This window comes from Microcaecilia unicolor, chromosome 2, assembly GCF_901765095.1.
Source record: "Microcaecilia unicolor chromosome 2, aMicUni1.1, whole genome shotgun sequence".
In the NCBI taxonomy this organism is placed as follows: Eukaryota; Metazoa; Chordata; class Amphibia; order Gymnophiona; family Siphonopidae; genus Microcaecilia; species Microcaecilia unicolor.
The window spans coordinates 437320684-437347732 of NC_044032.1; the positions used below are offsets into that span (position 1 = coordinate 437320684).

General features: G+C 46.9%; 1 protein-coding gene across 5 annotated transcripts in view; it reads left to right on the forward strand.

Annotated features, from left to right (window-relative positions):
• TIFA (TRAF interacting protein with forkhead associated domain) overlaps positions 1 to 26847 on the forward strand; it is a 37176-nt gene extending 10329 nt beyond the window's left edge. For 3 of the 5 annotated variants that reach the window (XM_030192528.1, XM_030192527.1, XM_030192525.1), the window contains exon 2: positions 25965 to 26847. In XM_030192528.1, the coding sequence (XP_030048388.1) occupies positions 25985 to 26560 (576 nt within the window). In that variant the 5' untranslated portion in view covers positions 25965 to 25984 and the 3' untranslated portion in view covers positions 26561 to 26847. Of the gene's footprint in view, positions 1 to 6501; positions 6566 to 7717; positions 7815 to 25964 lie in introns of all 5 variants that reach the window. The other 2 variants (XM_030192524.1, XM_030192526.1) reach the window with 2 other exon arrangements.
• Positions 26848 to 27049: the final 202 nt, after the last annotated feature.

Genomic DNA, 27049 nt, shown 5'->3' on the forward strand with positions numbered 1-27049 from the left:
AAAAGGGCCAAGAGTTCTAGAGACTGTCTCAGCGCCCCTGGGCAGGGAAGCTTAAACCTTGGACTCTGGGCAGAAGATGTTTCAGGCTTCTATGCTCATGTCCCATTATTCAATCATACCAGCTCTTCACGAGCGTGTACTTGTGGGACTCTGTGCGCAAGCTGCTGGATTTGGAAGTCACTCTTTCTTCGGAGCAGGTCGAATCGCTTTGCTAGTTGGCCAAGCTGCAGAACGTGTCGTAAGTTCTTGGTCAGGGGCGCGTACGACACTTTTGATGTGGCTTCCAGAGTCTCTGTCCAAAGTATAGTGTTGCTGCGCAAATGCTCATGGCTGTGTGTGTCTGACTTGGAACCGGCAGTCCAGCAGAAATTGGCAGATGCACCATGCCGGGTGGATAACCTTTTTGGTGAGAAGGTGGAAGACGTCAACCAGATTGAAAAAACACACTGATACCATCCACTCTCTCTTCCGCAAGGTGCCTTCTGCATCTCCTCATCTAGGAGGTATTTTGGCAATTCGAGAAGAGGTGCCTACTAAGAGGCGTGGGTATGCCTCCTCCTCTCGCCCGCCTCAGCAGGCACAACCCCAGTGCGCTTGTTCACGTCAGCAGCATGTGCCTGAGGCCCCTGCTGCTCCCAAGAGCGTAGCCGTAGTAAAAGTATCCGTGTCGGACAACCTGCCAGTTGGGGGAGGCTTTAAATTTTCCACGTAAGGTGGCCCCTTGTAACTTACGACCGGTGAGTTTTTCAAATAGTCCATCTCGGGTACGCCCTGAATTGGTGTCAGAAACCACCAAATTGCCCACTGAGAACTCATTACTTCAGCTCTCAGCATGAGCGGGTACTTGCAGAGGAATTGTCAGCCCTTCTGAAGGCCTATGCGGTCAAGCACGTTCCACCAGGGGAGGAAGAGTGGGGATTCCAGGTACTTGTGCAAAAGAAGACAGGGAGAATGTGTCCCATCCAAGACCTAAGGGCCCTGAACAAATTCCTGGTTGAAGAAAAATCCAGGATGGTTACCCTGGGCACCCATCTCCCCATGAGTCAAGAAAATGATTGGTGGACTTAAAGGATGCATATGCACACATCTTGATACTCCAGCTCACCTGAAGTATCTGGGATTTCAGCTGGGAACGCAGCACTTCCAGTACCGTGTGCTGCCCTTTGGCCTCTCGTCAGCTCCTTGGGTATGTACTAAATGTCTAGCAGTAATCTCAGTGTTGCTACGCAGACTGGTAGTAGCGCTATAGAAGTGATTTATAGTAGTAGTAGTAGTAGTAGTAGTCCACGTGTTCCCTTATCTCGATTCACTGGTAAAGAGCACGTTGGCAGATTATTCGGGTGTCCGAGCTACTAGGATTCATTTTGAACTTCCCCAAGTCCCATTTTTAGCGATTGGCTGTCTCACCAAATTGTTTTAATTGTAATGTAATGTCAGGGCCGTGCCTAGGGTCTCTGGTGCCCCCCTGCAGACTATCAGTTGGCGCCCCCACCCCCTCCGTCTAGCAAAGCAGGAACAGAAGGGAGCAGGCAAGTAAGCTGGACCTCAGGAAAAAAATAGCACTGTATGTATCCCTCATTGATAAGGCTCTGACTCTAAAGTTTAGCAATTTCATTAAAGCAAAATGTATTTTCATAATACTTCAAAGATTTCCAACTCAAAATAGGAATGCTAATTCAAAATGTGAGCAAAGTCCTCTTAGTTTCCAAAGATTCTTTTTCTAATCTCCTTTGCACCAAAGGATATAATTCAGATCAAACATTTGTCTCTGATCAACTATCTCAGATCAAATATTTATTTCAGATTAAATATTAAGGTTTCCTTGCTTACAGTCACTTAAATCTACCTAGCCTTTATATAGCTTATAGGATTTAAACACTCTTAAACTGAAATTCACCCTTTTCTATTCTTCATAAACTTCAAGTAATCCTGAAATATTCAGATCCTTTTTCACTAGAGAAATCTCAAACTTCAATCTCCACCAACCTCTTTTCATTCATATTTTCTCATTTACCACATAATCTGGCAGTCTTTTATAATTTCAGTCAACACACACAGGAACTCACAGCTGCATGTCTCTCTTGGCCAAACCGACAGTCAGTTGCTGTCTCACTCTGTTCCCTTCCGGGCAGATTTCTAACAAAAGCTGATCATCCAATCAGAGAGCTCTATTTGAATGCAGATTAACATACAGACACTGTAATGGGAATTTTTTAGTGAAAAACACTAGATAAACCCTTCGTTTTTGGACCAAACTTCACACTTTTGATCAGAGCCATGCCCTAACATTAAGGCTGTAAACACTTCCATCATTTTTTATTCATAAATATGCAAATGAGAACCTCCCAAAAACGGACTAATTTGCATACGATTTAAACAAATCTGAGCATATGACAACCAAGTACAGAGTCCCAGCACCTGAATTCTGCAATTAGATTTAATACAAATACTTTTAAAACTTATTTTTAGCACTTTTAAAATTTCAGGTTGTCTTTAATTTGAATGCGGTTCAAGCTCTGAAGCTCACCCTGAGTGAGGAATTAGCCACAAACCACAGCATATATAGCAATTTGGTTGCATTCTTTAAAATAACTTGAAGAGCCTGCCTGCCTCAGTGAATAATGCTGTTGCTTTCACTTCCGGTTTTAGGGCAGGGGCGATCGCAACTTCAGCTAAAAGATTTTGCAAGTGAGTGGAAGGCAGGGACCGCAGGGCAGCAGCGCCCCTCGAAGGCAGGCGCCCCCCTGCATTGCTTACCTGGCTTACCGCATTGGCACGGCCCTGTGTAATGTGTTACATCAACAAGCAGGGGGGCACCAGATCATGCCCTCTGTGTCAGGAGGCCATTCAGATGTGACATTGGGCTCTCCGGCATTGTATGCTACTTCTTGCCACTTATGCAGGGCTGAAACAGCCTGCTTGATAGATTGAGCAGAGCCATGCAACCGCCCAAGTGGTCTCTCAACATTGGCATTGCCCGGGAGATCTTCTGAGCGTGGGCACCCCCTCTGTGGATCTCCTTGCCATCACATCAATCACAAGGTTCCTCAGTTCTGCTCCAGGCCCATGACAGACTGGTGTCAGAGTGGAGGAGTAGCCTAAGTGGATAGTGCAGTGGACTTTGATCTTGGGGAACTGAGTTTGGTTCCCACTGCAGCTCCTTGTGACTAGGCAAGTCACTTAACCCTCCAGCGCCCCTGGTACAAAAATAAGTACCTGAATATATGTAAACCGCTTTGAATGTAGTTGCAAAAACCTCAGAAAGGCGGTATATCAAGTCCCATTTCCCTTTCATTCAGGGACAGGTCTTCATTTCACTTCAAGTATTTATATACTACTTAGACATAAGCAGTTTACAGTGTCATTTAACAGTATGGGTCTGTCCCTAGTGAGCTCACAATCTAAGTAGTACATTGTACTACTGTTGTACCTGGGGCAGCAGAAGGTTAAGTGACTTACCCAGAGTGACACAGGGAGCTGCACAGAGAATTGAACCTGGTTTCCTAGGATCTCAACCCACTGCCATTAGGCAGTAGCGAGAATTGAACCCAGTTCCCCAGGTTCGCAACCCGCTACACTAGCCATTAGACCACTCCACTCTTATGTATCTGTATCCTCGCATACCTTGGGTGTGTGTGTGGTGGGGGGGGGGGGGGGGTCAGTCATGTAGGGGCAGGGTGAGTGCCACTAGACTCCAGGGATATGTTTGGGAGGGGGGACAGGAAGGGGCTCTGGTGGGGATGTTGGGGCATGGGTTAGAGGGATGTTGCTGTGTGGCATACTTGCTGAAAACTGCTAGTGGGGTATGACAGGAGCAACTGTGTAGTTCAGGCTTGCACTGATTTTGCTTTTTTTTTTTTTTTTTTGTCAACCTTACCTGTCACATGCCTGAGCCAATTACCATTCAGGTACTGAGCTGAAGACTATTGCTGAGATTTTAATGTGCCAACAGTTTGCATGCTCATTAGTTTGAGCATGCTGTGGCGATTTGGTGGTGCTAATTTTGTGGTAGACTGTAGACTCTACCGTGAACCTTTGATCATTGGCCCCTGGGTAACCACAGTATGGGAAATGTACCAGCAGGTCTGAGACAGTGTAAAATGGTTAGTTGAGAGGATTTTAATGCTCCCTGACTTAAGACACTCATACAGTCTAGAAACATGACAGCAGGTAAGGGCCAAATGGCTCATCCAGTCTACCTCTCCTCAATAATCACTAACTCCTCCTTTTCCTAAGGGATCCCACATGCTTGTCCCACACTTTCTTAAATTCTGACACAGTCCTTGTCTCTACAACCTCCACCGGGAAGGCCATTCCATGCATCCACCACCCTTTCTATGAAAGAGTTGGGCCGCTGGATGACCGAGGGGTAAAAGGGGTGATCAAGGAAGACAAAGACGTAGCGGAGAGACTGAATTAATTCTTTGCTTCGGTCTTCACCGAGGAAGATTTGGGTGGGATACCGGTGTCGGAAATGGTATTTCAAGCGGACGAGTCGGAGAAACTTACTGACTTCACGGTAAACCTGCAGGACGTAATGGGGCAGTTCGGCAAACTGAAGAGTAGCAAATCTCCTGGACCGGATGGTATTCATCCTAGAGTACTGATAGAACTGAAAAACGAGCTTGCAGAGCTACTGCTAGTGATATGCAACTTATCCTTAAAATCGAGCATGGTACCGGAAGATTGGAGGGTGGCCAATGTAACGCCCATTTTTAAAAAAGGCTCCAGGGGAGATCCGGGAAATTATAGACCGGTGAGTCTGACGTCGGTGCCGGGGAAAATGGTAGAGGCTATTATCAAAAACAAAATTACAGAGCACATCCGAGGACATGGATTACTGAGACCAAGTCAGCATGGCTTTGTGTGGGGAAATCTTGCCTAACCAATTTACTTCAATTCTTGAAGGAGTGAACAAACATGTGGACAAAGGGGAGTCGGTTGATATTGTGTATCTGGATTTTCAAAAGGCGTTTGACAAGGTACCTCATGAAAGGCTACAGAGGAAATTGGAGGGTCATGGGATAGGAGGAAATGTCCTATTGTGGATTAAAAACTGGTTGAAGGATAGGAAACAGAGAGTGGGGTTAAATGGGCAGTATTCACAATGGAGAAGGGTAGTTAGTGGGGTTCCTCAGGGGTCTGTGCTAGGACCGCTGCTTTTTAATATATTTATAAATGATTTAGAGATGGGAGTAACTAGCGAGGTAATTAAATTTGCTGATGACACAAAGTTATTCAAAGTCGTTAAATCGCGACAGGATTGTGAAAAATTACAAGAGGACCTTACGAGACTGGGAGACTGGGCGGCTAAATGGCAGATGATGTTTAATGTGAGCAAGTGCAAGGTGATGCATGTGGGAAAAAAGAACCCGAATTATAGCTACGTCATGCAAGGTTCCACGTTAGGAGTTACGGACCAAGAAAGGGATCTGGGTGTCGTCGTCGATAACACACTGAAACCTTCTGCTCAGTGTGCTGCTGCTGCGGCTAAGAAAGCGAATAGAATGTTGGGTATTATCAGGAAAGGTATGGAAAACAGGTGTGAGAATGTTATAATGCCGTTGTATCGCTCCATGGTGCGACCGCACCTTGAGTATTGTCTTCAATTCTGGTCGCCGCATCTCAAGAAAGATATAGTAGATATAGTAGAATTGGAAAAGGTGCAGCGAAGGGCGACTAAAATGATAGCGGGGATGGGACGACTTCCCTATGAAGAAAGACTAAGGAGGCTAGGGCTATACAGCTTGGAGAAGAGACGGCTGAGGGGTGACATGATAGAGGTATATAAAATAATGAGTGGAGTGGAACAGGTGGATGTGAAGCGTCTGTTCACGCTTTCCAAAAATACTAGGACTAGGGGGCATGCAATGAAACTACAGTGTAGTAAATTTAAAACAAATCGGAGAAAATTTTTCTTCACCCAACGTGTAATTAAACTCTGGAATTCGTTGCCGGAGAAAGTGGTGAAGGCGGTTAGCTTAGCAGAGTTTAAAAAGGGGTTGGACGGTTTCCTAAAGGACAAGTCCATAAACCGCTACTAAACGGACTTGGAAAACTCCAAAATTCCAGGAATAACATGTATAGAATGTTTGTACGTTTGGGAAGCTTGCCAGGTGCCCTTGGCCTGGATTGGCCGCTGTCGTGGACAGGATGCTGGGCTCGATGGACCCTTGGTCTTTTCCCAGTATGGCATTACTTATGTACTTATGAGTATTTCCTTAGTTTCTTCCTAAGCCTATTTCCTCTTAACTTCATCCTGTGCCCTGTCATTCCAGAGTTTTCCTTCATTTGAAAAAGGCTCACCTCCTGTATATTAGCACCACTAAGATATTTAAACGTCTCTATCATATCCCCTCTCTCCTGCTTCTCTTCCAGCGTATACATGTTGAGGTTAATGAACCTGGCCCTATATGTTTTATGACCGAGACCACTTACCAGTTTTGTAAGTTTTGTAGCTGCCCACTGGACCGACTCCATTCTGTGTATATCTTTCTGTAGGTGCGGTCTCCAGAATTGCATGCAGTACTGTAAATGGGACTTCACCAAAGACTTATTATATAAGGTCATTATCACTTTTATTTTTCTCCTGCTGATCATCCCTCTCCTTATACACCCAAGCATCCTTCTGGCTTTGACCATCGCCTTTTCTACCTGTTTGGCTGCCATTTTAAATAAATATTTAATGGGGTTACTTGTGAAATTGCTAGTGTAAAAATGGTAGCTTTAGATGTAAAATTTTTCTCAGAGGAAAAGTTTCCCAACACACTGGCACAAAACTCGGAGGAGAAACCCCCAAAACAAAGTTTGTATGAACAAACCACTGTTGGTCTTTTATCACAACTTTGTAAACCCAATACTCTGAAGGTAAAAAGATGGGAAGGGTTTAAAATTCTTCCCAACAGAAAAGCTCCAGGTTAAACCCATGGCAATTCATGTGCTTTCTATAATTTTAGAAAACAGCCCACTTCCCACTTGGTCAAGTATTCTGATGCCTGATGTCACCCGCTAGGTTATGTGTTCCAGGCATGATTCCTGTGCACTGCTAACTTGGAGTTCCAGCTTATTCTACAGAGGCTTCCATCTCCTCTCCCTCTGGAAACTGTTCTCCTTCCTCCATGAACTCCATCAGCTTTGTTGGCTCTTCCTTGAGAGTAAGGGCCAGCTCCACCCCTTCCCAGCCTCCCTTTGGTTTCATGGTATACTACTTGGTGAGCCAGAGGATGTGGTAACAGCGGTTAACGTATCTGGGTTTAAAAAAGGTTTGGACAAATTCCTGGAGGAAAAGTCCCTAGTCGCCTATTGAGACAGACATGGGAAGCAACTGCTTGCCCCTAGGATTTGTAGTATGGAGTGTTGCCACGATTTGAGTTTCTGCCAGGTACTTGTGACCTGGCTTGGCCACTGTTTGGAAAACAGGATATTGGGCTAGATGGACCATTGGTCTGACCAAGTATGGCTACTCTTATGAGTGGGTTCTATGTAGCCATCCTAAGGTTGTGTCAGAATCCTTAATCAGTCAACCGTTCTGCAGAATCCAACTTCACACTCCTAAACCTGTCTTCTTCTATTGCAAGTTGCACCTCCATTGTAGACATGTCATGAATTTAGTTTAATTGGTTTCTGATTGGCCTTGCCTGTTGTAAGTCCCTATTTACTGTTTTCCCCAGCTTATGTATTTCCTCCTGAAATCCTTTTTTCCCCCTCCTTTTTACAGCTCTACCTGTCATCCAAAACTTTTCCACTTACAGATAAAAGGAAGAAATTAAGAACAACTGAATCTAAAATCATTTGGTTTGAAACAAGTTTTATTGGTGAGTGAACAATAAAGCAGAATACATGGCTAATAACATTAAAGATAAATAACATTTGTCGCACCAGTTTATGGCTTCTGGCCATCCAAGAAAATAACGTAGAGCGTATTGAGAGGGAAAACAGTAAACCAGAAAATTGAGTACTAGTGATACCCCAAGTCAAAGAACTATAGTATTCCATATAAGACTTCTTCCCTTTGGTGTCATGTGTTGAAATGTAACTACTCAAACCAACAAAAAGTGTTTATGCCTAAAAGAGCTATGCGCCTCTCAAACAAGTAATTGTTGGACCTGATTTCTCCTGGTTCAGTAACCCGTCCAGGACTGCAAAATACATTTCCGGGCTACGAGGCGTAGTGTACAAACCAATAATGTATTGCCTTTGGAATTCCCCCTATTAGTTATCTAAAATCAATTAAGAGTTAAAATATGTAACCATTTGCTTGTATACTCTTGTTAAATATTTGAAGTCTCATCATCTTAATCCCTTTGGATAGTGTTTTGAACATGATGAGTTGGTTTTGCTGCATATTACCATCATAAAATTCAATTATCCAGAAATGTGCTTACCCACCCAGACCTTGTGTAAATTGGGTAAAGCTTTTCATAAAGAAAATCCAGATGGGCTGAGGGAAAGGGGTGAGAGAGAATGTTCATACTAGACCCTGCCCTTCCTCTTCCAAGCTTCCTAGAGGCAGTCCTCATTTGATGCTGATTAACCCTTTTCAGTGCCATTTCACTGCTATGCACAGTGTGCAGCAGCATTGCCCAATCAGTAATAGAGCTGAAGAGTGGGAAACACTGACACTGTTGCTCAACAGATCCCATCCTGGTAGGCTGTAGTCCACGAGGAAAACAGGAAGGAACCTCTACAAAGAAGCAAAATGCAGCAAGGAGTAGAGGGTGAGACACAAATCTCAAGATAGGAGTAGGGAGTAGAAGAAGACAAGCCTTTATTTAAGGCACCATAGTAAGACCCAACACTTGTCCGTGTTTCGGTGGACTAGCCACTTCCTTCAGGAGTCACAAGACTGATTGTAGCAGTTGCTGTTCACATATAAGTTGTGGAGTAACATGCCATGGGGGTGTCGCTGCTTCCCTCTGAGCCTGTAGACCGCAGCACATTGCACCAGGGCCGCCGAGAGACTGGGCCAGGCCCGGGACAAGGCCGCCCCTGGGCCCCCCCACCCGCCACCAGGCCCTCTCTCCACCCCTGGGCCCTCTACACTGACCTTAAGCGCCTCACCTTCGAAAGCACAGCAACAAGCAGCGGCAGACCACTCCTTCCTTCCGTGTCCTGCCCTCGTGGAAGTTACGTCAGGTGAGGGCGGGACACAGAAGGAAGGAGTGGTCTGCCGCTGCTTGCTGCGCTTTCGAAGGTGAGGCGCTTAAGTTCAATGCCAGGGAACGACGGAGGGTGGGTGGGCCGGACTGCGGTGGCGGCACCGGGCCCCCCCCCCCCCCCCCCCCCCCCCGGAGACCCGGGTCCGGGGAATTTTGTCGTCCCCCCCCCCCTCCCCTCTCTCGGCGGCCCTGCATTACACATGTCTCTTCCAACACTGCTACATCATCTGTCTTTCTCTGATTTATGCTATGGGGAGTGTCTGTGTGGAACATGCAGGCAAGTAACTGATATCCATTCCCTGTTGCCCATAAAAATTACTGTCCGTATACTAGTTACCACAAAATTCTCATTTTTAACATATACAGTTTTTAAAATATGAATTCTGTGTAAAAAGGATGAGTGTTTTGGAGGCTTTTAGCTAAAACTGAAATTTCACATCCTTCCCTTTATATTTTAACTAGCTGTTAAGCCTGTTAAAACAGGCGAGATTTCCAGCTATCCTCCTCGCTGCCGCTCCCTCCCCCCTCCGTGTCGGGCCCCCTGCACTGACCTGACAGCGCCTCTCACCTCCGTGTGAGAGGCGCTGTCAGGTCAGTGCAGGGGGCCCGATACGGATGGTGGGCGGGAGCGGCAGCGGGGATGGGGGGGAGGGTGGAGGTAGGTGCGTGCGATGTTCGTTTCTAGGCTGCAGCATCGGCATCCGACAGTCCGACTCCGTTTCTACTACTACTACTACTTAACATTTCTAAAGAGCTACTAGGGTTACGCAGTGCTGTACAATTTAACATGGAAGGACAGTCCCTGCTCAAGGAGCTTACAATCTAAAGTGTACAATCTAAAAGACAGGTGTACAATCTAAAAGACAAGTGTAGAGTCAATCTGATAGGGCATACTATATTTCTCGAAAGGTTAGGTGCCGAAAGCAGCATTGATGAGGTGAGTTTTAAGCAGAGATTTGAAGATGGATAGGGAGGGGGCTTGGCGTAGGGGTTGAGGAAGATTGTTCCAGGCATATGGTGAGGCAAGGCAGAATGAGCGGAGCCTGGAGTTAGCAGTGGTGGAAAGGGTACTGAAAGGAGTGATTTGTCCTGTGAGCGGAGGTTACGGGCGGGAACATAGGGGGAGATGAGGGTAGTGAGGAGCCGCAGACCGGGTGCATTTGTAGGTAAGGAGGAGAAGCTTGAATTGTATGCGGTATCTGATCGGAAGCCAGTGAAGTGACTTGAGGAGAGGGGTGATATGAGTATATCGGTCTGGCGGAATATAAGACGTGCGGCAGAGGAGTAAGTTGCAGTAGTCAAGGTGAGAGGTAATGAGAGCGTGGACGAGAGTTCGTGTGGTGTTCTCAGAGAGGAAAGGGTGGATTTTGCTGATGTTGAAGAGGAAGAAGCGACAGGTCTTGGCAGTCTGTTGGATATGCACAGAGAAGGAGAGGGAGGAGTCGAAGATGACTCCGAGGTTGCGAGCAGATGGGACGGGGAGGATGAGGGTGTTATGAACTGAGATAGAGAGTGGAGGAAGAGGAGAAGTGGGCTTAGGTGGAAAGACGAGGAGCTCGGTTTTGGACATGTTCAGCTTCAGGTGGCGGTTGGACATCCAGGCAGCAATGTCAGATAAGCAGGCCGATACCTTGGCCTGGGTCTCCGCGGTGATGTCTGGTGTGGAGAGATATAGCTGGGTGTCATCAGCATAAAGATGATACTGAAAACCATGAGATGAGATCAGTGAGCCTAGGGAAGAGGTGTAGATTGAGAAGAGAAGGGGTCCAAGGACAGATCCCTGGGGGACTCCAACAGATAGTGGGATAGGAGTGGAGGAAGATCCATGAGAGTGTATCCTGAAGGTGCGGTGAGAGAGATAAGAGGAGAACCAGGAGAGGACAGAGCCTTGGAACCCAAAAGAGGACAGTGTGGCAAGAAGTAAATCATGACAGTGTCAAACGAAGCGGATAGATCGAGGAGGATGAGGATGGAATAGTGGTCTCTGGATTTGGTGAGGAGCAGGTCGTTGCAGACTTTAGAGAGTGCTGTTTCTGTCGAGTGTAGAGGGCGAAAACCGGATTGAAGTGGATTGAGGATGGCATGAGGAGAGAAAATCAAGGCAGCGACTGAACGGCGCGCTCAAGTATTTTGGAGAGGAAGGGTAGGAGAGAGATGGGGCGGTAGTTGGAGGGGCAGGTAGGGTCAAGTGATGGTTTTTTTAGGAGAGGTGTGACTACGGCATGCTTGAAGGTGTCAGGGACAGTTGCAGTGGAGAGAGAAAGGTTGAGGATGCGACAGATGGAGGGGGTGACAGTATGGGAGATGGTGTTAAGTAGGTTGGTGGGGATGGGATCGGAGGAACAGGTGGTGCATTTCGAGGAGGAAAGAAGGCGGGAGGTTTCATCCTCGGTGATCTCAGGAAAGGAGGAGAAAGAGGCCTTGGTTGGTTGTTGGATGGGGCTACAGGCTGAAGAGGAGGTGGTGGCTTGGTAGTGAACTCAAGGTTGATATTTTGCACCTTGTCGTGGAAGTAGTCAGCCAGTGATTGAGGAGAGAGTGAAGGGGGAGCGGGGGCCACTTTGAGGAGGGAGTTAAGGGTGGTGAAGAGACAACGAGGGTTGGAGCTGAGAGAATTGGGTGTAATAGTCCTGTTTTGCAAGGAATAGGGAGGAATGGAAGGAGGATAGCATGAATTTGTAGTGAAGGAAGTCTGAATGGGTACGAGATTTCCTCCAGAGGCGTTCAGCAGATCGGGTGCAGGAGCGAAGGTAATGGATGCAAGGGGTCCTGGGGATTAGTACGCTTTGTGGGACAGGAGGTGGATGGAGCGAGGGTGTCCAAAGCAGAGGAGAGAGCGGCATTGTAAGCGGAGACCGTTTTGTCTACAGTCTCGGAGGACATGATGAAGGGGAGAAGATTAGAGATACTAGAGAATAAAGTGGGAGGGGGTCAATAGCCTGGTGATTCCTGGAGGTGGTGGTTAAAGTTGGACGGGGCCGAGGTGGGGGGTGAAGAAGTGTAAATGTGATCAGGTGATGATCGGAGAGAGGGAGAGCAGAAGCGTGGAAATTGGAGGGTGAGCTGGAGGAGGAGAGGACGAGGTCAAGACAATGGCAGTCACGGTGAGTAGGGGTGGTGGAGCACAGCTGGAGGTTGGAGGTTCCGCCCTCTGACGTCATCACGTTTTAACGCGAGGGCGGGACAGAGAGGGAAGTCTCTACTGCGCATTTGCAGGTGAGTCGGTCACTTGCCATTTATATGTTTGATGTGACCACACTCCTGTTGTGATATTATGAGGAGTAGTATTTGGGAAGTGGTAGCTTCTTCCCACTCGGAGCAGCTAGGGAGCATTGCATACAGTACTTTAAAATTGTGCACACAACTTAAATGAATTTTTCTCTGTGCTGTAGGTGTGTTGGTGAAACTTAATGTTTTATATATATATATATATATATATATATATATATATATATATATATATATATATAAGAATTCCTACAGTCTGATTGTAATCATTTGGCACATCAGGTAAATTAAGTTAGCCTAGTGGTTAGTGCAGTGGACTTTGATCCTGGGGAACTGAGTTTGATTCCCACTGCAACTCCTTGTCACTCTGGGCAAGTCACTTAACCTTCCATTGCCCCAGGTACAAAATAAGTACCTTGAATATATGTAAACCGCCTTGGATGTAGTTGCAAAAAAAAAAAACTCAGAAAGGTGGTATATCAAGTTCCATTTCCATTAACCAGCTTATAATCGAAAGTAATCGCCGGCTATTTCCCGACACAAATCGGGATATGGCTGGCGATTTTGCAAAAGCGGCGAAAAGCGTATAATCGAAAGCTACATTTGTGATAGCTTCGCCGCTTTCCCTTCACCTCACCGGCGAAAGTTCAAAGGGGCGTGTTGGCGGTGAAGCGAAGGCGGGACATGGGCAGGCTTGGGCGTGGCTACCAGATGGCCGGCTTTTGCGGATATTGGAAAAATAAAACCCGGCGATAAGCAGTATTTCACCGGGTTTACTTGGTCCTTTTATTTTCACGACCAAGCCTCAAAAAGGTGCCCCAACTGACCAGATGACAACCGGAGGGAATGGGGGGATGACCTCCCCTTACTCCCCCAGTGGTCGCCAACCCCCTCCCACACTAAAATTATTAAAATACAAACCTTTTTTGGCAGCCTGTATGTCAGCCTCAAATGTCATACCCAGCACCCTGACAGCAGTATGCAGGTCCCTGGAGCAGTTGTTGTTGGTTGCAGTGGACTGCAGAAAGGCAGAGCCAGGCCCACCCCCTCCCCTACCTGTTCCACTTGTGGTGGGTAATGTTGAGCCCTCCCAAACCCCCCAAAACCCACTGTACCCACATGTAGGTGCCCCCCTTCAGCCCTTAGGGCTAGGGCAATGGTGCACACTTGTGGGCAGTGGGTTTTGAGGGGGATTTGGGGGACTCAGCACACAAGGGAAGGGTGCTATGCACCTGGAAGCTAATTTGGTTGTTTATAAAAGATGTTTGAAGTGCCCCCTAGGGTGCCCGGTTGGTGTCCTGACATGTGAGGGGGACCATTGCACTACAAATGCTGGCTCCTCCCACGGCCAAATGCCTTGGATTTTGCTGGGTTTGAGATCGCTGGCAGTTTTTTCCATTATTGCAGAAAAACAAAACTGGCGATCTCAAACCCAGCGAAATCCAAGGCATTTCGCCGGCCCACACCGTATTATCGGAAAAAAAAGATGGCTGGCCATCTTTTTTGAAAATACGGTTCCGGCCAGCTGTTGCGCTGCCGCCAAAATAGATCGCCGGTGACGTTCGATTATTCCCCTCTATATCACCTGATCTTCACCTCAAGTTTGATGCCTTTAAAACATTGTAATCAGGAGTAAAAAAAAGGTCCTAATAAAACATGAGTAAAAAATGAGGCAGATTTTTAGCCTGGGCTTTTCATTTACTCGTGCTCTAAAAATATTAATATCCAATGTATTAAGCTAAATTCTCCAAGGAGAAGCAGGCCATAATTCTCATAGTTGGGTAACACGATCCTGTGTTTCCCAGTCTGGAGCGTCTAGCAAGCTTAAATAGAGCTTTATGGAGCACAAGAGTGTGGTTACTGCAATTATTTTCTATCTCGGTCAGGAGTGGCTGCTTTTTGTGGCGGATCTTCACAGTCTGGTCTGGAAAGGGTTTTTTTTTTTTTTTTGGTGCCTTTCTGCATGTTTTTCCTCTGTTCTCAGTGTGCCCGTGTTCAGGTCCCCCCTTTTATTTTTTCTCTCTCCTCGTACAGTTTATTTTTCTCAAAAATTTTGTTTCCTTTGTTTTCTGCTTCATTAGGCCGCATTTAGGCCTTGACTTCGGCCGCTTTTTTCCCTTTCTGGTGCCTTGTCCCTTTTTCTGGCACCATCACTTTGTTCGGTTTGGCTGTGGAGGTTTTTCCGTCCATGTCCACTCAAGTTTCCAGTGGCTTCTAGTGCTGTGCCTGGTGCATTCGAACCATCTCTAGCAAGGACACTCCTTTTTTGGATGAAGTGGACCCAGGTTGCCAGACAGGCTCAATGCAAAAGGATTTTTGGAGCCAGGTCCAATTCCTCAATGTCGGTGTTGGCATCAGCGTCTGCTGTACCCGGAATCGGAAGCCTTGGTATGTATGGTTGCTGCAAGACCTATTGATACTGGGAGCAGTGGTGCATCGACTGGATCTCCACCTGTCTCGACTCTTAACTGCTGTGCAGGGCACATGGGACCATTCAGCATCAGACCTGACCCCGAGGAGACGTGAGGATTCAATGTCATTGTCGTCTGCACTGAGGAGCCTCTGTGATCGGCTTTGGGAGAAGGCCAAGAAGCATCGGCATCGATCACCCTCCTATTTTTTTTTTTTTTTTTGCTGTAGTATTTAACTGCAGTAACCACGCTTTTGCAGTGTAGTGACTCGCACTCCACAATGCTCGGTTTGATTGTTAGAAGCTCCGGACCGGGCATCATGAGATCGCATTACCCAATTGTGAGAATATAAGGCCTGCTGTCCTCGGAGAATACCTGCTACTGGTAAGTATCTTTGCTTTATATGGCAATATGTTGTGTATTTAAACATTTTAAAAAATCCATGGTAACAAAAAGCACCTAAAACAAGTAAATATGCATGTTTTACATGGGGTTGCATGATAAAAAAAAACCCCACAACATAAGCATCCACCATTAAGGGTGTTTTTCTTTAAAAAAAAAAAAAAAATCATTCACACAAGAATCCTTTTACTAACAGATACAGAGGTGTATTTTTTCAAAGCACTTAGTAAGTCTAAGTAAGTTGAAAATGAGCTCCTTGGAGTACACTAAACATTAGCTATTCCTATGGGTGTCTTATTTAGCGTGTGCTAAATCTGGGGCCCTTTTACAGAGCGGCAGTAAGCCCAATGCAGGCTTACTGCTCACTCTTTCGAGACTACCGCCGAAAACCCCTGGAAATGGCTTGCACAGCAGTAACCTAGCGGTAACCGGGCAGTGCAAGCTGGGTTAGCAAGGGTGCCCTTATCGCCACCTCTTACTGCATGGTCATGTGTGCTAGGAGGTTGGGTTTTTTTTTTTACCTGCTGCGGTGAAAATTGGCCCCTGCCGCCAGCGCGTGGCCCTTTTTCCCACAGTTTGGTAAAAGGGCCCCCCTGTTAGCATGCCTTAGTAAATGAACCCCTTAGTACTGATACTCTACAAAAGTTTGATGCAGTTTTCTCACAGTGAAAGTACAAGTTTGGTAAATTGTCTTTATCAATAAATTCAATTGTGGGTGTCATAACTGAGTAACCTTTCTATTGCACATCTACTATAATAAAACTCACGCTCAACGTTCTGAAGACAATGTTCTGAAGTCACTCAATCACTCCCTGAAGGGTTTGTGGATTCATGGTGGTGAAGCCACTCCACTGGCCCGTGCCCCGCCCACGCGTCAAACGTCAGAACGTTGTCTTCAGAACAGTAAACTAAAGGAAGGGATCGCAACCAAGCAGGTGGAGGAGTAGGGAAACACGCTCCGTGTGTTTCCCTACTCCTCCCCCTGCCTAGGAAACAAAGCCCACCAACCTCCAGGCCCACCGCGGAAAAAATCTGGAGGGAAACCACCTCCAAAGCTCCGGAGTCCAAATGACTCCGGACACCAGTGTTCGAGGTCCAACGCCCGCCCCCCCAAGCCACCCACCAAAGCTGCAGTTTGAAAGAAGCCCCGCCCACAGAATGCAGGAGGTGCAACGCCACCCACCGTCGCGTTGCTTTGCCGGCGGGGGACCTGAAACCCCGCCCGTAGAAGTCCTGTGTTCTCTGCTGAGTCTCACTCCAGCAATCTTCGGCGTTGCTAGCCTGTGCAGGCAGGGCTTCTGTGCGTCTGATGTCCTGCAAGTGCAGGACGTCAGACGCACAGAACCCCGCCCTGCACAGGCTAGCAAGCAACGCTGAAGATCGCTGGAGTGAGACTCAGCAGAGAACACAGGACTTCTGCTGGCGGGATTTTGGGTCACCCGCCAGCAAAACTACACGATGGTGGGTGCGATGGCGACGGTGGTTGGGATGGCAGCGGGCGGGTGCATCGCGGTGGGTGGGAAGGCGGCGGCGGGGGGGGGGGGGCATCGCGCTGAGGAGGCGCTTCCTTCCTTCCTTCTTTAAAGCAGGATCCCCCCCCACAAAACTGAACTATACAAAACACACACACACTCTCATCTGGCAGCGCTTCCTGAACCCCCCCACACACATACACACTTACTCTCATTTGGCCACACTTCCTCAACGCCCCCCCCCCCCCCCCCAACACACACTCTCTCACATCTGCCAGCGCTTCCTGAGACCCCTGCCCCCCCCCCCCCCCACACTCACTCATCTGGCAGTGGTTACTGAACCCCCCCCCACACACACACATACACACTCATTTGGCCACACTTCCTCAACGCACACCCCCCCCCCCCCCCGAACACACACACACACTCTCTCATCTGGCAGCGCTTCCTGAAATCCCTGCCCCCCCCCCCCCCCCCCCCACACACACACTCACTCACTCATCTGGCAACCCTCCCGCACCACACACACACACACACACACTCTCACTCAGTCTCTCATATGGCAGCGTTTCCTGACCCCCCCCCTCACACACACTCTCTCATCTGGCAGCCCTTCCTGAACCCCCCCCCCCACACACACACACACACACACTCTCATGTGGAAACGCTTGATAACCCCCCCACACACACACACACACTCATCTGGCAGCACCACACACCCCTCTTCTTCCAAGCTGAAACCCCTAACACACACACACCCCCACACACACACTTACTGTCTCTCATATGGCAGCGCTTCTTGAACCCCCCCCCCCCCACACACACTCATGTGGAAACGCTTGATAAAACGCCGCCCCCCCCCCCCCCCCCCACACACACACACACACACACACACACTCACTCACTCACTCATCTGGCAGCACCACACACCCCTCTTCTTCCAAGCTGAAACCCCCAACACACACACACCCCCCTCCAACACACCCCCACACACTCACTCTCTCTCACTCTCATCTAGCAGCGCTTCCTGAACCCCCCTCCCCCCCACACACACTCTCTCTTTCTCATCTGCCAGCGCTTCCTGAAACCCCATGTACACACACACAGACAGACACTCTCTCTCATCTGGCAGCGCTTCCTGAAACCCCTGCCCCCCCCCCCCCCCCCACACACACACACACACTCACTCACTAATCTGGCAGCCGTTCCTGAACCCCCCCCCCCCCCCCCCCCCCACACACACACACACTTACTCACTCTCATTTGGCCCCGCTTCCTGAATCCTCCCCCCCACACACACACACACACTCTCTCACTCTTCTGCCAGTGCTTCCTTAACCCACACCCCAAACACACACACTCTCATCTGGCAATGCTTAATAAACTGCCCCCACACACACACACACTCACTCATCTGGCAGCACTTCCAGAACCCCCACACCCCTCCCAACATACCCACACAACACACACACCCTCTCATCTGGCAGCACTTCCTGAAACCCCATACATACACACACTCACTCTCTCAACTGGCAGCACTTCCTGAACCCCCCCCCCCCCCCCCACACACACACACACACACACTTACTCTCTCTCATCTGGCAGCGCTTCCTGAACCCCCCCCCCCCCCACACACACACACACACACTCACATCTGGTAGCGCTTATTGAACCCCCCGCACCCCTCTTCTTCCAAGCTGAACCCTCCCCAACACATCCCCCCCACCCCCCCCCAACACACACACTTTCTCTCTCTCTCCCCCTCCTCCAGCACACCAATTGCTTTGGTGCAGTGGCGGGAATCTCAGACAACAGAGAGAGAAGGGGGGGGGGCTGACACCAGAGAGAGAGGAAGGGAGGTATCTCTGTTACACACACACACACACTCTCTCTCTCTCACATACGATGTCTTTCTGACTCTCACTCTCACACACTCTGTCTCACACTGTATCACATTCACTGTCTTATGTGTCACACAGTCACTCACACATTCGCTTGGTCTCATACACTCACTCTCACAGAGAATCTGTGTCTCACACACACTCTCTCTCACACACACACACACTCTCTCACACTGTCTCACATACGCACTTGCACACACTTTTTCTCACACACACACTCTGACAGACACACTCACACCCAGACTCACTCTCTCTCTCTCTCTCACACACACACACACTCACACTTTCACTCTCTCTCACACACACAGTCACTCTCACATACACTCTCCCAAACATACACACTCCGAGGAAAACCTTGCTAGCGCCCGTTTCATTTGTGTCAGAAACGGGCCTTTTTTACTAGTACTTGAATATTTCTGCATCGGAGGAAATGTCCTAAACTAGTTCAAGGGATTCCTAACCCTGCGTTCATATCAAGTCACATCAAACTCAACTACGTCTGCTTCATGGACACCGGAATGTGGAGTACCGCAAGGATCACCCCTCTCACCAACCATTTTCAACATAATGATGATCCCATTGGCAGAACTCCTATCAAATCATAACCTCAACCCATATATATACGCCGACGATGTAACAATATACAGTGGTGGAAATAAGTATTTGATCCCTTGCTGATTTTGTAAGTTTGCCCACTGACAAAGACATGAGCAGCCCATAATTGAAGGGTAGGTTATTGGTAACAGTGAGAGATAGCACATCACAAATTAAATCCGGAAAATCACATTGTGGAAAGTATATGAATTTATTTGCATTCTGCAGAGGGAAATAAGTATTTGATCCCCCACCAACCAGTAAGAGATCTGGCCCCTACAGACCAGGTAGATGCTCCAAATCAACTCGTTACCTGCATGACAGACAGCTGTCGGCAATGGTCACCTGTATGAAAGACACCTGTCCACAGACTCAGTGAATCAGTCAGACTCTAACCTCTACAAAATGGCCAAGAGCAAGGAGCTGTCTAAGGATGTCAGGGACAAGATCATACACCTGCACAAGGCTGGAATGGGCTACAAAACCATCAGTAAGACGCTGGGCGAGAAGGAGACAACTGTTGGTGCCATAGTAAGAAAATGGAAGAAGTACAAAATGACTGTCAATCGACAAAGATCTGGGGCTCCACGCAAAATCTCACCTCGTGGGGTATCCTTGATCATGAGGAAGGTTAGAAATCAGCCTACAACTACAAGGGGGGAACTTGTCAATGATCTCAAGGCAGCTGGGACCACTGTCACCACGAAAACCATTGGTAACACATTACGACATAACGGATTGCAATCCTGCAGTGCCCGCAAGGTCCCCCTGCTCCGGAAGGCACATGTGACGGCCCGTCTGAAGTTTGCCAGTGAACACCTGGATGATGCCGAGAGTGATTGGGAGAAGGTGCTGTGGTCAGATGAGACAAAAATTGAGCTCTTTGGCATGAACTCAACTCGCCGTGTTTGGAGGAAGAGAAATGCTGCCTATGACCCAAAGAACACCGTCCCCACTGTCAAGCATGGAGGTGGAAATGTTATGTTTTGGGGGTGTTTCTCTGCTAAGGGCACAGGACTACTTCACCGCATCAATGGGAGAATGGATGGGGCCATGTACCGTACAATTCTGAGTGACAACCTCCTTCCCTCCGCCAGGGCCTTAAAAATGGGTCGTGGCTGGGTCTTCCAGCACGACAATGACCCAAAACATACAGCCAAGGCAACAAAGGAGTGGCTCAGGAAGAAGCACATTAGGGTCATGGAGTGGCCTAGCCAGTCACCAGACCTTAATCCCATTGAAAACTTATGGAGGGAGCTGAAGCTGCGAGTTGCCAAGCGACAGCCCAGAACTCTTAATGATTTAGAGATGATCTGCAAAGAGGAGTGGACCAAAATTCCTCCTGACATGTGTGCAAACCTCATCATCAACTACAGAAGACGTCTGACCGCTGTGCTTGCCAACAAGGGTTTTGCCACCAAGTATTAGGTCTTGTTTGCCAGATGGATTAAATACTTATTTCCCTCTGCAGAATGCAAATAACTTCATATACTTTCCACAATGTGATTTTCCGGATTTAATTTGTGATGTGCTATCTCTCACTGTTACCAATAACCTACCCTTCAATTATAGGCTGCTCATGTCTTTGTCAGTGGGCAAACTTACAAAATCAGCAAGGGATCAAATACTTATTTCCACCACTGTATATCCCTTTCAAATAAGACATCAAAGAAATATCCAATGAAATTAACCAAAGTCTACACATCATGAACACATGGGCAGATGCATTTCGATTGAAACTAAACGCGGAAAAAACTCAATGCCTAATACTCGCCTCCCAATACAACACGAATGAATTTACCGCCTTAAACACACCAAAACTAAACCTTCCAATCTCAAAAACTTTAAAAATCCTTGGAGTCACTATTGATCGCCATCTAACACTCGAAATCCATGCAAACAACACAACCAAAAAGATGTTCTACTGCATGTGGAAACTGAAAAGAATAAGACCATTCTTCCCAAGATCCATCTTTCGCAACCTAATGCAATCCCTCATACTCAGCCATCTGGATTACTGCAATTCACCATACGCAGGTTGTAAAGAGCAATACTGAGGAAACTTCAAACAGCCCAGAACACAGCAGCCAGACTTATCTTCAGAAAACCAAAATGCGAAAGTGCAAAACCCTTACGAGAGAAGCTACACTGGCTCCCACTCAAGGAACGCATTACTTTTAAAGTATTCACATTAGTCCACAAAATTATTCACGGTGAAGCTCCAGCCTACATGTCTGACTTAATAGACCTACCACCCAGAAACGCTAAAAGATCATCTCGAACTTTCCTTAACCTCCACTTCCCTAATTGCAAAGGCATAAAATACAAGGCGCTGCACGCATCAACCTTTTCTTACATAAGCACGCAATTCTGGAATATACTACCACACAACTTGAAAACGATCCACGAACTAACCAACTTCCGCAAACTACTGAAGACTCATCTCTTTGATAAAGTTTATTGTAAGGATCAATACACATGAAGCCCACACTCACTGTTTCAGAAATACACCAATACATTCTCTTCTGAACTCTCATCCCCCGTAATTTTATCACATTTATACCTTTACTCACAGAAAATGTTATACCGAATGGTCTTTCACTAATGTTCTATTACCCTATCAATTTCCCGTCGTCTCTTTCCACTGTTCCATTGTTCTTTTCCTTGTCCTATTCCCTAATGATACTTTGACTTTGTCTTCACTTAACTTCTCACAATGTAATCCATAACTGATTTGTAACAAATCGTATTTCCATTATTTACAATGTATTGTAAGCCACACTGAGCCCGCAAATAGGTGGGAAAATGTGGGATACAAATGCAATAAAATAAATAAAATAAAATAATAGGCTTAATGCATAGTAAAGGACATTAGCAATGTTCCCTTTAAGGACATGTGAGCAAAAACTTTTCTTTGCAAGCAAAGGACCGAGTTGATGTGAGCAAAAGACATGCATACATAAACCACTGCTACAAAGCCACGGTAGTGATTCCCGGCATGGCAAATGCAACAAATCCCATTCGATTCCTATGGCCTTCATTGGATTAGGTCATGGGAATAGCTACTGCAGCTTTGTAAAAGGAGCCCTTAGGGGTATGTTTACTAAGCTGTGCTATAGATACATAAGCATTTTTAATGCGCGTTAATGGTTAACGCACATTAAACGCTAACGTGCCCATAGGAATGTATAGGCGCATTAGCATTAAATGCGCCTTAACTTTAAAGGTGCATTAATGTGAACATGCCTTATTAAACGTACCTGTTAGTTTGCTGATGGGACCCCTTTTACAATGGCACACCTGTGTTTTTAGCATATGAGCTAAACACTAGAGATACCCATATGTTCCTGTGGGCGTCCTGTGTGCTAAAAACGCTAGCATACCTTTTGTAAAAGACCCTTATGGTTACAGCAGCAGGCTGAGAAGCAGGGTTCCAAACTTGCTGCTGATCCTGGAGATCTTGGTCAAATTACTTTAACTCTCGGATACAAAACTTAAATAACTCTCGGATACAAAACTTAAATTGTAAGCCCTCCAGGGACATGAAAATACGTATTCTACCTGAATGTAACTTGCCTTGAATTACTACTGAGAAAGGTGTGGTCTAAATCCAAATCCAATACCAGGCATAGTGTGAAGTTATACAAAACACTACAAAATGTCACCAGGACCTACAGAGCAATTCCAACATACCATAATAGCACAAGTCACAACAGCACCTACTTAAGAAAAGACAGTACTACAAACACTGTAGTGAGCACTAGAACATTAATAATAAAAAATTAATAAACCTACTGGAAAACTAAATCAGATTAGAACAGATCAATCATGCAGTCAGTGCTAACAGGAAACCACATCTCTTTCACAAACAGAGAACACAGACCCTCACCCAGTATAAAATAAGTAAGTACAAAATAAAAAAAATAGAAATAAAAATTAAACTCAACTCCCAAAAAGCCAGACTCTTCATACAGTGCAACACCAGAGCAAGAGAAAGCAATGCGTGTTCCACCGTACTGTGCAAAATATAAAGATGGCAGACCTAATTTTCAAAAACTGACATTACAACCAGTACATTACAAATTAATAACAAATGCAAATAAAACCAAAAAAATGGAAACTATGATACTATTTTATTGGATTAAATATATTTTTCAGTTAGCTTAGCCAAAACTTCCTTACTCAGGTCAGGACAGTATACTGCTGTTATGGTATCCTGTCCTGAGGAAGGAGATTTTGGTCTGGGAAAATTAGTCAAAAATCTATTATAATTAATCCAATAAAAAGATAACATTATTTCCTCTTTCTTTTGTTATTTATTAACACAGCTACTACACTACTTAAATCTTTAAAACTAAAAATAAAATTTGTTTCTACCTTTGTTGTGTTGGTCCCAGTCTCTGATTCTGCTTTCCTCGTCTTGTTGGGATTTCCTGTCCATTTTTCAATTTTCTCCCCCTTTTCCTTTCTCCAGTTTTTTCTGCCTCTTTCTCTTACTATCCAGTTCTCAATTTCCCTCTACCTTGCCACCTCTTATGGTCACCATGGCTCTCCTATTTTACTTCTCTTTATTCCCCAGTCTGGCACCCTCCCTCTCCCTTTCCTCCCCACTTCTGTCCAGCATGTGCTCCTCTGCTGGTCCCCACTTCCTTTCAGGGTCTGCCTCCTTCCCCAACACCCCTTCCGCTGCTGCTGCTTCCCCAAACCAGCAGCAACAGTAGTGACGGCAAAACAAAGTAGAAACGTGGTGGGGCTCCACTGTACAAGTCCACGGCTGCCAGCTCTGCCCTGGATCCAGAAGTGACATTGGAGGGTGCCGGGACCAGCAGCCAAGGGTATATACAGTGTGTCCCTGCTATGTTTCGCCACCACCGCTGCTGCTGGTTTGCGAAGCAGTGGCAGGGGGTGTTGGGGAAGGAGGCAGCGGATGGAGACAGCTGCACGGCGTCTTACCAGAGGGTGTGCAGCCGCACAGCTTAGAGAGAACATTGGACATTAGTATGCACTATAAAGGGCCGATGATCAGAAGCAAACGAAGGCGCTAGAGACTGTTAGCATCATACTAGTGCCTGCATTTGCTACTGCCCCAAGATCAGAGCCCCCGAGCATGTGAAACAACGCACTCGCGGGCTCTGAATGCAACTAGCATGCAAACGCATGCAAATCGAGGCTCTTAGGTTTAGCATGCATTTGCATGCTATTTGCGCTATTCATCCCCAATGATCAGCGACCAGTGCGCCAAAGATTGGCTCGCTGGCTGCAGCAAACCCAGCTCGGAGCTGGTGTTAGGGTTTGCAGACCATAGGGAAGGAATGGTGAGCCCTGTCCTAGCAGGCCCCCATTCCCCTCCCCCAGCAATAGGGGCTGGAGGTCCGGTGGACCTCCGATTTCCCCCCCCCCCCCCCCGACCTTCCTCCCTTATTTGGTGTGAAGCCCTGCCCAGCGCATCCCAGGTTACACTGGGTGCCTTCATTTTGCAGTCAGCACCGAAGGAAGAGGAGGGAGGCAACCTCCCTACTCCAACTCAAGGTGGGGGGATTAACCGCGGTCCACTGAGCCACCAGAGACTTCTTACAATGCTGGGGGAGGGGGGGACTGGAGACCCGCCGGATCTCCAGCCCCCCTGAACCTGTGTCAGGGAGGGGGTCAGGGGGACTGGAGGTCTGCCGACCCTCCAGTCCCCTGTCGCTGGGGGGAGGGGGGAGGGCGTTGGTCGCCCACTGGGCCACCAGGGACTTCAACAATGCTTCGGGGCAGGGGTAGTTGGGGGGTCTGGTGGTCTCGTGGACCGTGTTTGACAGGTCTGGGCTTTTCACAGCCCAGACCTGTCAAATAAGTGCGGGAGGGTTGCGCTCAGGCACAGTCCTCCCGCACTTCTACCCCATGATCAGAGAGAATTGCATGCTTAAATTTACATGTAATTATCTCTGATCATAGGTCAAATAATGCCCCACGCTGTTCCAGCGCTATTTTTAGAATGCTGTTTGAAATAGCGCAGGGCTTTTGATCATCTGCCTGTAAGTGCCATATGGCCCATAGGTATAAAATAGGTCACACGACATGTAGCATGTGCAAAACGTTAGGAAAAGGGCTTCTAAGAGATCTTTGAAAACTGATTCCAAGTTTTGCTATCCAATCTTGCTGTTTCAGTAGAAATGAGTGCTCAGACTTAATTGTTTTGGAAGCTGCATTAAGTCCTGAGCATTAACAAGGCAAGTCCTTCTTCCATCCCCTTCCCACCCCCACTCTGCCTTACTTTTGCTACAGTACTTACATGAAGTAAATATTGTTTACCCTCACCTTTAATTTAGTCCTCCTGGGTCCCCATCAGACTCCCATCTACTTCCTCCTTACTGCTCCTAGTGAGACTTTAAGAGATGCAGACAAACCCTTGATCCACATCACAACAGAGTAGAATTCAGCACTTAAAAAGAGTTTTGTACCGTAATTTCTTAGTATTTGCCTGTGTGATGCTAAAGAGAGACTTGTCTTGGACTCATTTGTGTGTCTTGCTCTGTGCCTGGACCAGTTCTCTTCCTTGCTGGATGGGAAGGTGTAGAGAGGAAGATGTATAAAAATTGAATTACTAGCTTCAAATGCTATTAGATAAGATATAAGTGAAGAGATGACTGTAGTTAATAAGTTGTTCAATCTATATGCTTTTACACTCAGAACTATCTGTACAGAGTAGCATTAGATACCTGGAAAAGTTGGATTTGACCACTCAGATAGCAGCAGTCAGGTTCTCGTTTGTTTGTTTTAAATAAAACTTGCATTTTTTTTAACCTTTTCATTCAGGACCTGGGTCTCTTGCCATTATGTCCAGTTTTGAAGAGACGGAGACTGAGGAGACAGTTCATTGTCTGCACATGAAGATTTATCATCCTTTCCAAGCAGAAAAACAAGTCTTTCGTTCCATTCCCCTTTTTAAAAAGGACAGATACAAGACAGATGAGATGGTTAAGTTTGGCCGTGACAACAGTAGCTGCAAATATGTTCTGTTGGATAACCGGGTTTCCCGGATCCAGTTTGCCTTGCAACTGTTCAGACACCGCGATAGCTCTGAGCTCTGCTTTGAGATCAAGAACTTGAGCAGAAGAACCAAATTGCTTGTGGACAACATGGAGCTGGATTACCTCAATAAAACTGAGCTGCCATACAAGTGTATACTGCGCTTTGGGGACTACCAGATCTTGGTAGAGAGGGAAGGTGGGGAGTCACTTGATTATTTTGAAATCTGCTTTGAGCTGGCTGCAAGATCTCTATTGCAGGAAATGCTGTATGTGCCATGCCTACAGCCCATACCTGAAAATGGATATGTCAAACCTGACACATCACTACCCTGGTCTTCTAATACTCTCACCCCAATCGAAGTAGATGAAAGCGAATCATAAGGGAAGAAGAGGCTGACTAAGTGGAGCACTACACAATGCAGAGCAGTATTACTCCATGTATTGACTGAACATGATGATATGTGCCTATCTGTCCTGTACATCCTTGGTCAATTTCAGACACTGGGGTTATCAAGAAAACAAGGGAGAGGGGAAACTCATACAGTGACTAAGATTTTTATTTAGTAACAATTTGCTAGACTATATAGCTTGGGTGACTGTGAGGGGCATTTTCGAATGGGGACGGCCATCTCTAAGGGCGTCCATATCTAAGGATGGTGCCGCGAAGGGGCAGGGCAACCCGTATTATTGAAACAAGATGGACGTCCATCTTTCGTTTCGATAATATAGTCGGGGATTCCCAAATCTTGACATTTAGGTCGACCTTAGAGATGGTCGTCCTTAGGTCATTTTTGAGATGGTCGTCCTTGGTTTTTGGCGATAATGGAAACCAAAGACGTCTATCTCAAAAACGTCCAAATCCAAGCCCTT